Source organism: Haliotis rubra, unplaced genomic scaffold, assembly GCF_003918875.1.
Source record: "Haliotis rubra isolate DU_JTF1 unplaced genomic scaffold, ASM391887v1 Scf1171, whole genome shotgun sequence".
Lineage (NCBI taxonomy): Eukaryota > Metazoa > Mollusca > Gastropoda > Lepetellida > Haliotidae > Haliotis > Haliotis rubra.
In genome coordinates, this window is record NW_025765083.1 from 236,749 (window position 1) to 250,813 (window position 14,065).

Genomic DNA, 14,065 nt, shown 5'->3' on the forward strand with positions numbered 1-14,065 from the left:
GTTCAGATAATGCACGTAACGAATATATCAAAGCCTCTGCTGATGTAATGCTACCAGCCTATGTTTAATTGCTTAACCTGGTACTAGTTCACGGGGTTTTTGCCCAAGCTTGGTCAGATGGTTACATAAAGCCCATATTTAAAAACAAAGGTAGCCAAGCCGACGCCGATACCTACAGGGGAACATCCATTGTTAGTTGCTTAGGCAAGCTGTTCACAGCAATCCTATCCAAGCGCCTACAAAGGTTTTCAGATAAGGCGAATTTGATAAGTGACTCAAAAGCTGGGTTTCGGAAATCGTATTCCACAATAGATGATATATATATTCTTAAAGCTCTGATAGATATATACCAAAATATGAGGAAGAAATTGTTTTGTATCTTTATAGATTTTCGTAAAGCATTTGATACTGTTTGGCGCTATGGTCTCTGTCAAAAAATGATTAGGAATAATATTGGTGTGAAATGTTTTCGCATTATCCATGACATGTATCAAAATATAAAATTTTGTATAGCACATAATGGGATTGAATCCCCTTTTTTCTCCTGTAATATTGGTGTCAGACAGGGCGAAAATTTGTCGCCTTTTTTATTTGCCCTGTATTTGAATGATCTCGAACATAATCATATTGGCTTGAAGTCAACTCAGAGTATGTTTGAAGATCATATAGGTTTGTACATTATGTTGTTTTTATTGTTACAGGCAGATGATACTGTAATATTTGCTGAATCCAGTGGTGATCTTCAGTATGCATTAAATATCTTCTCAGAATACTGCAAAATATGGCAACTGAAAGTTAATATATCAAAAACTAAGGTTGTAATATTCTCTATAGGAAGTTGTAAAAAAACTCCCATGTTCAAACTTGATGATGGAAATATTGAGGTTGTAAGAGAATACGTTTATCTTGGTATTTTGTTTAACAATAATGGACGTTTTTGTAAAGGTATTAAACGACTACATTCCCAAGCTTCCAGAGCCACGTATGCAGTATTGAGAAATATAAGAATGTTAGAGATGCCAGTTAAAGCTGTTTGACCAACTTGTACAACCCGTATTACTGTATGCTTCAGAAGTGTGGGGATATGAAAATAAACAAATCATAGAACGTCCCCATCTAAAGTTTTGTAAATTCATTCTCAAGGTTAAAATGACAACTCCTGATTACATTGTATACGGCGTGCTGGGTCGATATCCGCTAAATATATCTGTAAAAATCTGAATGCTTTGTCATTGGTGTAAAATGTTAATCTTCCCAGACAAGCTGTCATACAAAATATATTCTCTCATGTATACCATGAAGTCAACCTGGCCTAATTATAACTTTAGCCTGCTGACGGCAATAGAAAATATCCTACGGGATACTGGCTTATATCATATGTGGATGTCACAGTATATTGTTTCTCCTAATGCTTTACAAACTAAAGTCAAAGGATTCTTATTGACGAGTTTTATCAGTCATGGAATGCAACAGTAAATGCTTCCTCAAAAGGTAAATATTACAATCTTTATAAAGATTTACCTCATCTAAATTCTTATCTTATGGAACTATCTCCAAATCTTAGCATATGGTACACACGTTTGAGAACAGCTGACCACAGACTACCCATAGAAACTGGAAGATGGACTAACGTTGTGAGATCCGACAGACAATGTACAATATGTAATGAAGCAGTGGGCGACGAATATTACTTCCTCTTAACATGTCCATGTCTAGCAACCCTAAGAAATAAATATCTGACCAAATATTTTTGTAATTGTCCATCAATAGATAAATTCACCTCAATTATGAAATCCACTTATAAACCACCCGCCGTGAAATTAGCCAGATACATCAAGGAGGGCTTATGTTTGTACAAATGAGATTTATTATGTGCATAATTGTAATTTCTTTTTTGTTATTGTTGCCATGTATAAATTCACACTGTTCATATTGTAAATTACCTGTATGTTCTCTATGTCACACAAAGTGATTTATGAGAATAAACTTCTTCTTCTTCTTCGAAAAACGGCCCATGTTTTTACACGCCCCCAAAAGTCGCCTTCCTGCGAAGACACCAGTCAACTTTGTGTGCAGACTCTTTCAGTGTTCTCTCAACCCCTAGTGTACAATACAACCCTGTGCTCTTAAAAGAAACGACGTATTCGTTGGTAAATGAACACATGGTGGCCACATGAATACGTGCTGCGGCTACAGCAACGTGCAGTAAACTTGGACAAACTACTGTGGTATGTGTCCCGGGGAAAAAATATAGCGCTTTGAACATGCACATGGGATGGACTATAGCGCCATATAAATACCATATAATAATGATAATAAAGAGTACCAGAGTTAGGCAATTAGTCAATATTTCCCTTCAATCGATTGCGTTCGCAAAACATCGGTAATTTCCGAACATAAAACGTGACTCAGTTATTCGAGATAAAGAATAAGTAACACAAAATTGAATTTTTCCAGACAATCCAGTGATTGAAAGCATGAACATAAAACTACAAATGGGATACGATGACATACATCAACCAAGTCAGCGAGCCTGGCTACCCGTCAATCGCCTCTTACGACGAGCATAGGTTGCTGAAGACCAGTTTTAACTCGGGTCGTCACGGGTACCCTGGTCGTAAGTTGAAATCCCGTGGTCTGGCTGTTTGCTCTCGATTTCTCAAAGTTTGGTTTCCAATATCGATCTTACAAATGGTTGTTTGCTGTGGGCGCCCTGTGCGGGCTGATCATAATATGATCGGAAACCTGTTCCAGAGTTTGCAACGAAGAGTCAAAGACTCCACAAATTACATTGATTACCTCTCGCTAAGGTCTCCCAATTTGAAGACAACGCATTCACAATGAGATCACTAATTCTGATACATTTCGCCTATACGACACATGAAACCACATTTAAGCATAGATTTTGTACTCGATTTTGTCACATATTTTTCAGAGTACCTGTCTGTTGTTGTTTTGGGGGTTTTGTTTTGGAGGGGTCGTGTTTTATATCTGTTGGAAATGTTAAAAGCTAAAACACGTGCAGTCAAAACGACACGCACAATCAGAGTATATAATATGATGACCACTGACACATAACCAAGGCGAGCGTACCCTGGCTCGATACATACGGTAGTCGCTCATGCCCTCATTGCTAGAACTTCCGGTTGCTACTTTGTTGCTATAGCTAGCAGGGTGCAATATTAACTATAGGTCAGGCATATATGAGACAGGCAAAGAACAGAATAAACTACGATTAGTCATGACCGGTCCTTGCATCGTTCAACCTCCGGAAACGATTCTTCACAGTGACGTCACCTGCAACAAATACTCGAATTTGATTGGACAATCAAAACATTAGACACTATCAATTTGAATTGATCAATGCGTCTGATTTTATGACTGCGTCACTGTCTGCGCACGTATACAACGCTGCCTCATTACTTCCGCATCACCACCAACATCGCTGATGTATCAATACAGCAGACGTGATGAAAATATTATGATAAAATATTTACTAAAACTTTGTCTCGAAAATACAATTATATGATTTTTTCGTCCACAGAACCACCCTATCGTATTTGCTTCTATATATTTTAGCATTATTCAATCTCAATTTCAACGTATAGGCCTAACCATAAACAAACAATATTTAACTTATCGGAAAACCTTGTAGAAACACATCCCTATGTATACACAATTAACAGCGAAATGTTAATAAAACATTGCTTCCCTGATCAACTCTATGTTTGTTTCCTTTAGAATGGCTTACACAACATAGGATAAACAGTAAGTTAGGAACACTTCCTGAAGAAGAACCTAGTGTCACACCTTCGATACTTTTATGTAGAACTTCGCAAGAGTCAGGCGAAACCATTGTATAATGTTCGAAGTGAATAAGCTCATGTCATCCCAGTAATAAGTGTCACAGCGTATCTATTAACAGTATATAGTATGTTAAGTTCCCATTTGTTTGTTGTTTAATGCCACACTCAGCAATATTTCAGCTGTATGGCGTCGGTCTGTTAATAATCGAGTCTCGGCCAGACAATCCAGTTATCGATGTGATGAGCATTGATCTACGCAACTGGTTAACGATGTTATGTGTCAAACAAAGTCAGCGAGCCTGACCAGATCCCGCTAGTTAGGTCTTACGACTTGTTGTCGACGATGTAACCCTGGTCCTCACGGTGAGGATGTTAAGTTATCAGAATTTTAAGAATTATAAGTTATCAGAAGAGTTTGTCAATCAAATTTTAAAAGTATACTTCATGTTTGACTCTAATATGACCATGTCAACAGTTTCCCTATCCAGCTCGATCAAGCAAACACGTGACGTTCTGTTTCCTTATTTTCGATTCATATGCGTCAGCTACATAAAGGACATGAAAGGATATATTTGTCAATTGTATGTGATTTCGCTTTACATTGTAATTCGCCATGGCTTTTATGAGAAGACTTAATTGTTCATTGCTGTATCTGCTTACTTCAACGGCATATCTGGGTAAGTTCCATTTGAATATGTACATATGTATATGGGTTCACTGAAATCTTTAGAACCGCGTAGACATTAACACTCATGGTATTGATATTAACTGATACTGCTGAAGTTGTTACATGTATTTGTCCTAAAATTTTGTTTCTCAGTCTCATTGCATCTTATCAGGCTAACAGATTTTGTCCCTTGTATACTTCGTTATAGATACCCATAGTAACCAAAGTTAATGAGTCATGCTTTCTCTAGCAACCACCAACAAGGGCCATTGCGGAGGCGGGACATGGGGCGAGATGTGTAAGGAACAATGCCCACCTGGATGCGCTACATTTAGAGACGTTGTTCATTGTGATAAGCTGAATGGAGAATGCTTTGAGGGTTGCATCAGTGGATTGTACGGAGACACATGTGCAGTGAGTTGTAGCACAGGGTGTTTGGATGGGAATTGTGATCAGTTTGACGGCAAATGTGTTCAGTGCAAAGAGGGATGTTTTGGACCCGACTGTGGAAATTGTTCATCACAGAAAACTCCGTCAACAGCAGTTCAAATAGCTCCAACAGGTAGGAAACTTACATATTATCGGCATCCATATTGATTACACAAAGCGATGATTCATTACATCATAAATATTTTGGAACATGCTAATTTAACACATGTTTTACTTGGGATTTCACTTTCTCAGTAAAGTACAGATTCTAGTACTTTTGATGGGATTCGGGATTCAACCAACGCATTCAGTATCAGATAACTGACACAGCTTCGTCCATTTGAATAAACATATGGCACATATTTGGATTGAATCTATGAAAATATAGACCTGAAACCAATACAACTCAAGTTCCACGTCATCGTTTATGTTCCACGTTTCAGCTCCCTTTCCTCCAAGACATGCCTGTTCAAATGGAACATGGGGTGACAAGTGTGACAAACCATGCCCCACTCACTGTATACAATACATGGGCCGAAGTTGTAATGAAACAACAGGTGTCTGTTTGACTGGTTGTCTCCGAGGTTTCTATGGCGAGCGCTGTGACAAACTATGCAGTAGAAGTTGTGAGGACTCGGTTTGTCAAAGCGCGAGCGGGCAGTGTGTCAGCTGCGAAAAAGGGCAGCGTCTATGCGGCGATGTTCCTACATCAAATGGTATAATAAATTTTATGATCTAGTCTTAGAGAAGTCAGTTTTGGTATACAAAATCAAACTTAAAGTAGACGTGTCTCAATTCAATTCAATTCCTTATTCTCATAAACTACCTTGGTGGTACAAGAGCATATATTGTAAACATATATACAAATACAAATTCAAATTCAAGATGGCAGAAAACAACATATTAACATTGGTGAGATGATAGATGTAGGATATATTTTGATAGATTGACTATGTCTCGAGATAGTGTTACAGATAATATTTTCGTAAGCTTGTTTTATTGGGAAAAGAGGTTAGATGGGTGGGTAAATATCGTTTCCTCAAAGTATCTAGTGCTTTGCAATGAAAAATATAATGATAATCATCTGCGATGTGTTTAGAAATGCATAGCTGACACATTCTCTCGTCTCTTGGAATATTATACCAGCGGCCCGTCTCAATAGGTAAACTATGGTTACATGTTCTAAAACTCAATAATGGTAAAGAAATACGTTTTGGAAGGAGATATGCATCAAAATTAGAAAATGGCTTCAGGTGTTGATAGTAAATTCCCTTGAGACTAGAAATAATTTCATTGTGCTAGTTTGGGATAAACTGAAATTTAAGAATATGTTCAACTTTTGAGACCAGCAACTGGGCTGTGCAAATTGAGGGATTTTCAAAAAACATACGAGAGTCCAGTATTGTCGAATATATTTTTAACGTGCGAGAGCCAGGATTATCTTTTATATGTATTGTTCTTTGAAGTGATAAACATTTGTGAATTAAGTTGGAAAGCTTAAAAACACCTTCTTGGTGAGTTAGCTTGTGCCAAAAGTTTAAAAATGGTTTATATATCATAATTCTAATAGGGAATCTTCCTAGTTCTCCATACTGCATAAGACGAGGGGTTGAATGTCTTAATCCTCTAATGTGTCTTTATCATTTTAAATGTATTTTATCCAAAATTTCAAGGTTTTCGAAAGACCAGACTTCTTCACCATAGGCCAAGATAGGTAGTGCCATTATGTCAAATGCTAACAATAAACAGTCTAAAGGCAAGTCTAACTTTCTAGCTTTTTTCACTAAATTATACATAGCTTTTGAAGCACTTTTGCTTATAGTTTTAATACTTGATACGGGCTTTCAGTTTCTATGGAACGTTATACCCAGGTAGGTATAACTATCAACTATTTCAAGTAATTTACCCTCCAAATTAAATTTAATTCTTCTGCTTTTTTATGGTCCTCCCCCAAATATTACTATTTTATTTCTGTTTATATTAAGTTTTTGCTTCCATGAGTCACAATAGTCCTTAAATGTGTCTAGCGCATCTTGCAGTCCCTTGGATGATTCATCAAATAATATTGTATCATCCGCATATAATAAAATTAACAACTTTACAAATATCACCAAATCTTCGTCTTCAATATAGTTTAGATTTACACCATTACAGTCTGAAGTAAGCAAATGAAATTCATTATCATTTATGAAAAGGGGCGGTGGGGTAGCCTAGTGGTGAAAGCGTTCGCTCGTCATGCCGAAGACCCGAGTTAGATTCCCACATGGGCACAATGTGTGAAGCCCATTTGTGGTGTCCCCGGATGTGATATTGCTGGAATACTGCAAAAAAACGGCGTAAAACCATATTCACTCACTCATTTATGAAAATGGAGAATAATAATGGTGACAAATTGTCCTCCTGTATGATACACCATTATTATATTGTTATACATTGATTTAACAAGATTCCGGATTTACCCTCTATACCAATCATTTGCATTTTTTTCCACAATCCCAATCGCCAAGCAATATCGAAAGCTTTTGTAAAAATATTGATTACACCAAGCGATGCTGCATTACCTGTATCATAAATATTTTGGAACATGCTAATTTAACACGTTTTACCTGGGATTTCACTTTCTCAGTAAAGTACAGATTCTAGTACTTTTGATGGGATTCGGGATTCAACCAACGCATTCAGTATCAGATAACTGACACAGCTTCGTCCATTTGAATAAACATATGGCACATATTTGGATTGAATCTATGAAAATATAGACCTGAAACCAATACAACTCAAGTTCCACCTCATCTTTTATGTTCCACGTTTCAGCTCCCTTTCCTCCAAGACATGCCTGTTCAAATGGAACATGGGGTGACAAGTGTGACAAACCATGCCCCACTCACTGTATACAATACATGGGCCGAAGTTGTAATGAAACAACAGGTGTCTGTTTGACTGGTTGTCTCCGAGGTTTCTATGGCGAGCGCTGTGACAAACTATGCAGTAGAAGTTGTGAGGACTCGGTTTGTCAAAGCGCGAGCGGGCAGTGTGTCAGCTGCGAAAAAGGGCAGCGTCTATGCGGCGATGTTCCTACATCAAATGGTATAATATTATTATGATCTAGTCTTAGAGAAGTCAGTTTTGGTATACAAAACCAAGTGTCTCACAGCATGTGACCACCACATTATTCAATGGTCATCTCCAAAGTCCACATTACTGAGAGCCGAATTACAGAAATACCCGTTTATCTATCACTATGTTAAATATCAGTTCGATAACAAATGAAAACATATTCAGTCGACTGTAGTATTATGTTTCCTTTTCCTTGTAATGGTATATTTTAGTACTGTATGTCGGCTGCAAATTGTCCCTCGATATTACTGGACACTGTTCATACAGCTTCTGACAACACTTGATTCATTTGTCTTTTCAGAGGCTGTGCCAATATCACTGGATAGAACTTTGGGTTATGCATTTTCAGGCTTACTGTTTGTTTTGGTTACAATAATACTGATCTTTCAATGTCGACATCATCACCAATCCAGATACAGGTACGTCATTATTTAGGGTGCGTTTTACCTACAATGTCAATACAAAATCAGGGTTACCCCGCGTGCATGACATTCCAGTGCAGGTTTGGAGTGTATGACACCTGTTTATAATTGAGATGACAAAACTTTATGGATGAATAACTTCTATATTTTCGCAATAGCGACGTATTGGTATAGATTCTTATACCGTTTTCAAGCATATGACGGTATAAGAATCTATACCAAAACGTCGCTATTGAAAAAATGAAGAAGTTGATTATCCATAAAGTGTTGTCATCTCTATATCACCAACTTCATTAATGCCAATCAAACATATCTGTTTAGAATTATTACGTCACACACTTAAGACAACACTCATGAATCCAACACTAATACATGACTGTTCCCATCTGTTACATGTTCATTCCGCTGATTCTGTATTGTTGTTATCCTTTCACAGGCACACAAGCCGCGGTGAGACTGGCAATCCCGGAACAGCACCATCGTACCCATCAGGTGTACGTGACTCTGGCGTGACTGAATACCATAGATACTGGGAGATAGACGAATCCGAGTTAGAACAGTCTGAACACAGAATGTCGGGTACTGAGACACATAGGAGCAGGAGTGAATCTGCTGCTACACCTGGCTATGTGAGACCACGCGAGCAATCCATTATGCAGAACCACTTGATGGATGGTAATTGCGCCGATACGCCTGACAAGTGTGTTCCTCTTCAAAGTACTCATGAATATGAAACTGTTGCGTCATTTGACAATATCGTAAGCGATTCCAGTGGCATGTTATATCTGAGAGATGATGCTGGCGACATCAGTGTTAGATATATTTCAGCAGAGACGACAATGTAAAATTTCAGCTTGAAGTTAGGATGACATTATGCTTAGTCTTCGGCAATAATTTGACATTATATTTAGCTTTATTGTTTTGGGTTTTTTTAGAAATTGCAATTAAGTTTGTACTGCAACAGAAACTTGAATTACTCTTTAAGACTTCTACGCCATCATTATTCATTTTGCTGTAACCCTATTGTAACCCTATTGTATTTAAGTTACTAATAAAATGTTGAAGATTTAAGCATTTTGTATGTGTTGTCTGGCAGTTGTCATATTATACTACTGCTGCCATTGATATCAAAACTTGAAGCTTAATCAAGTCTCCTTCTGAACTGTTGGTGTACTTAAAAGGAACATGGAGAGATGGGTGGTGGTGGAATCCCTGTCAGGAATTGTCGAAACGGAATACTTAGTCAAACCACATTTAAGATCCAACGAAAAGTAGAGTTGTTGCTGTCTCTTGAGGTAAGAAATTATCAGTGTTACGTGGACGTTGTGCCCTCGAAATGTCGTCCATGAAGACGTCTAGGATGTCAGTGAAGTACTGTTGTCCATTATGTAGTTGATCGTCACACGGTCAGTTTACAGTCATGTACATCCCGATTGGAAGGCATGAATGAACCTCCGTCAACTCCGTTGTGTGCATCCAGTATTTCTGCAGATGTACGAGTGCCACGTGCCACGAAGGTGTAGATGCATAAATATACTTGCATCTTAGTTGTAGACCGTGAAGTCATTTTTCCGTGAAGGTTAAGTTTTACACCACTTTGTTTGCTGTTTCACAAACTCTGGAACGTTGAGACGTCGTCAATAATGAAAAGCCTTCATTCATCTTGAGCCGTAAAAAATGTTACCAGTTGACAACCTATGGATTTAAGTATTTAGAATGAGGGCATACAGCATGCTGATATGTAAGCACGTATTAGTCCTAATAATCATCAGTTTTAGATGTTGCGTTAAGGTTTTGCAAATGAGGTAACATCATGTTAAAAATATAACGGGACATAGTTCATTTTGATTATTCCAAGGAGTTGGTGAGCGAGTTTAGTTTTACGCCACGCTCAGCAATATTCCACCTTTATGGCGGCAGTCTGTAAATACTGGGGTCTGGACAAGACAATCTCGTGATCAACAGCATGGGCATCGATAAACGCAACTGGGATACGATGACATGTGTCAACCAAGTCAGCAAGTCTGACCACCCGATCCCGTTAGTCGCCTCTTACGACAAGCATGGGGTACTGAAGATCAATTAGAACCCAGATATTCACGGGTCCATTCTAAGGAGTTATATGAATACATGACTTTTTTTCATAACTATACTTTTTTTATTCTTTATCAGGACGTTTCAGAGATAATACTACTTCATCAGGTGAATGCTGTGTAAGTTTAGTTTATAGTCTGTTTGACTTCATTTGAGACCGATGAATTGCTCACTAACACAAAATCTAATAAATACAACAAAACCAAGTTTTGCACATTCGCATGAAATATCGACAGACCAACTCTAATGATTTGTCTCATAATTTTGGACACCCGAATAAAAAAGTTGTTTAACAAACGATCATTATTTTGTTGTCACTTTTCGCTATTTCTTACGAGGGAGGACCACTCTCTGATTACCTGGCTGTTCTACCAGCAAGTGGTCCTCCCTCGTAAGAAATAGCGAAAAGTGACAACAAAATCCATAACATCACCCACGTCAACACCCTCCCAAAAACAAATCTATCACAATATAACGGATACCTGATGACTCCTACATACCTGGGCCTAAATGTTCGAAGCTCTCTTAGCGCTAAGACAGTCGGAAGTTAATGTTAATGTATGGCACTTACGACTATCTTAGCGCTAAGAGAGCTTCGAAAATCTAGGCCCTGGTAATTACTGGCAGCTAACAAAGTGCCAAAATTTGTCTCCCACGACCCTCCTGGATAAAATATTTTCTCGAATCCACAGTGGCATTTCCTACAAAAACTCCTATCTACTCAAAATAAATAAATAAATAAAGACACACAGATAATTGCAATCATTGCCACACCACTGAGGACATAAGTCGCATTTATAAAACATGCACCATCCACAAACAACAGCTCAATTCACAGCCCCATACTCATACTCTTAAACATGCCAACCTCGAACAACTATTCCCCCCTCCAACCCACAACATATACACAGCTATCAGCGCTTTCATTCAATAAAAAATTAAAAACTCCGCAAAGAAATTATAACAAAACGTAAAACACACATCTTCCCCACCCACAAATTCGCAGACCTGACAACATATCAAGAACATGAGGTAAACCCCTCACCTCGTTTACTCATACTGGACATAACCCTACATCGGAACCATATCTTAAAATGTGCTATGAAATCAACACACATGAGCACCATGACACCACCGTACCGATTCCTTCCCAGCACAACATTTAGTTGAATGGTAAAGTCTTTCACCCTTTTTCTTTGTCTGTAGGTCCACTATTATTAAATATCAGCTTTATAATACATCTCCCAACAACTAGCATAGGTATTTATGTGAATTTATTTCTTCAATTAAGGTCAGACAAAATATTTATTCATATCCCTGTATTACCGCCCTATATCTATCCCCTAAATGTAGTTTTCTGGGTGACAGGTTTTACTTATCATATCAAAGACTTTGGCATACTGTCATTTATTTAATAACCCACATTACCCCATCGACGAAACTGGCGGTCCTTTTTAGATCTCCGCTATCTCCCTTTTAGATCTCCTAATTAGGTGATACTGTCTCCTAATTAGGACTTAATATCTCCTAATTAGGACTTAATATCACCTAATTAGGACTTAAGGATCTTATAAATACGTTTGAAAAAAGTCAACCAGTAGTTATTCACTTCTTCTGTTTAGGTTTAGCATCTTGGATGAAGTCATGGATGAAAGCATATGCATTTGTTTCATGTTGGGCTTGCAGTATTCAGAAATTGTGTCTTGTCTGGCCCATGTAAATGGCATCATTATCAGCATATTGTCCAAACGTCATTTGCTGCATTTAGTAGTGGCAGAAGAACACCCAACTGCACGTACTTCCATAGAGATCGGGTAGCCTTCCTGAATACGAGAGGCAACCACGCTAATGACGTCACGAGGGGGAATCCCCCTCGCGTCCTCTGTAGCGTGGTCCGACGCCATGTTGAAAAAACACAAGTCGTCCGTTTGAGTAAGGACACATGCCACCTGGTTGGTGGTGGTTGTGATGGTGGTGGTGGTGGTAGTGTGTGGTGGTAATGGTGGTGGTGATGGTGTGTGGGGGTGATGGTGGTGGTGGCTGGCGGTAGTGTGTGGTGGTGATGATGATAGTGGTTGTGGTGATGGTGGTGGTGGTGTGTGGTGGTGGCGGTGGTGTGTGGTGGTGATGGTCGCGGTGGTGTGTGGTGGTGGCGATGGTTTGTGGTTGTGGTGGTGTGTTGTGTTAGTGTGTGATGGTAGTGGTGGTTGTTAGTGGTGTTGATGGTGTTGGTGTGTGGTGGTGGCGGTGGTGGTGGTGGTGTGTGATGGTGGTGGTGGTGGTGGTGCGTTGTGTTAGTGTGTCATGGTAGTGGTGGTTGTTAGTGGTGCTGATGGTGGTGATGTGTGGTGTTGGTGGTGTGTGGTGGTGGTGTGTGGTGGTTGTGGTCTGTGGTGGTGTTGTGGTGATGGTAGTGGTGGTGTGTGGTGATGATGGTGGTGGAGTGTGGTGGTGATGGCGGTGGTGGTGGTGTGTGTTGGTGATGGTGGTGGTGTGTTGTGTTAGTGTCTGATGGTAGTGGCGGTTGTTAGTGGTGTTGATGGTGGTGGTGTGTGACGGTGGTGGTGGTGTGTGTGTGGTGGTGGCGGTGGTGTGTGGGGGTGATGGTAGTGGTGGTGTGTGGTGATGGTGGCGGTGGTGTGTGGTGGTGGTGGTGGTGGTGGTGTGTGGTGGTAGTGTGTCGTGGTGGTGGTGTGTGGTGGTGGTGGTAGTGGTGAAATGTGGTGATGGTGGTGGTGGTGTGTGGTGGTGGTGGTGGTGGTGTGGTGGTGTGTGGTGGTGATGGTGGTGCTGGTGTGTTGTGTTAGTGTGTGATGGTAGTGGCGGTTGTTCGTGGTGTTGATGGTGGTGGTGTGTGGTGGTGGTGGTGGTTTGTGGTGGTGTGTCGTGGTGGCGGTGGTTTGTGGTTGTGGTGGTGTGTTGTGTTAGAGTGTGTGATGGTAGTGGTGGTTGTTAGTGGTGTTAATGGTGTTGCTGTGTGGTGGTGATGGTGGTGGTGGTGGCGGTGATGGTGGTGGTGGTGGTGGTGTGCTGTGTTAGTGTGTGATGGTAGTTGTTGTTGTTAGTGGTGTTGATGGTGGTGATGTGTGGTGGTTGTGGTGGTGGTGGTGGTGGTGTGTGGTGGTGATGGTGGTTGTGGTGTTGTGTTGTGGTGGTAGTGGTGTGTTGTGGTGGCGGTGGTGATGGTGGTGATGGTAGTGGTGGTATGTGGTGATGGTGGTGGTGGTTTGAGGTGGTGGTGGTGGTGCTTTGAGGTGGTGGTGGTGGTGGTGGTGTGTGGTGGTAGTTTGTCATGGTGATGGTGTGTGGTGGTGTGTGGTGGTGATGGTAGTGGTGGCGTGTGGTGATGGTGGTGATGGTGTTGGTGATGGTGTTAGTGATGGTGGTGGTGAGGTGGTGTGTGGTGGTGTTGGTGGTGGTGGTGTGTTTTTGTTAGTGTGTGATGGTAGTGTAGCAGTTGTTAGTGAGTAGTGTGTGATGGTGGTGTGTGGTGAGTGGTGTGTGAGTGGCGGTGGTGTGTGTGGTGGTGA

At 40.1% G+C, this 14,065-nt stretch overlaps 1 protein-coding gene across 1 annotated transcript; it reads left to right on the forward strand.

Moving 5' to 3' along the window:
- The first annotated feature begins 4,395 nt into the window (after positions 1 to 4,395).
- LOC124258307 (cell death abnormality protein 1-like) lies at positions 4,396 to 8,645 on the forward strand. The gene is made up of 5 exons (XM_046692391.1): positions 4,396 to 4,483; positions 4,724 to 5,035; positions 5,346 to 5,618; positions 7,717 to 7,989; positions 8,321 to 8,645. The coding sequence occupies exons 1-5, from the start codon at positions 4,420 to 4,422 to the stop codon at positions 8,452 to 8,454; spliced, it is 1,056 nt and encodes a 351-aa protein (XP_046548347.1). The 5' UTR covers positions 4,396 to 4,419; the 3' UTR covers positions 8,455 to 8,645.
- The last annotated feature ends 5,420 nt before the right edge of the window (positions 8,646 to 14,065 follow it).

What these genes read in the sequence shown, in the direction of transcription:
- LOC124258307 (XM_046692391.1), top strand. Translation starts at nt 4,420, where the DNA reads ATGGCTTTTATGAGAAGACTTAATTGTTCATTGCTGTATCTGCTTACT. An exon ending in TACTTCAACGGCATATCTGG is followed by an intron (nt 4,484 to 4,723) that starts GTAAGTTCCATT and finishes TGCTTTCTCTAG; the next exon opens with CAACCACCAACAAGGGCCAT. An exon ending in AGTTCAAATAGCTCCAACAG is followed by an intron (nt 5,036 to 5,345) that starts GTAGGAAACTTA and finishes TCCACGTTTCAG; the next exon opens with CTCCCTTTCCTCCAAGACAT.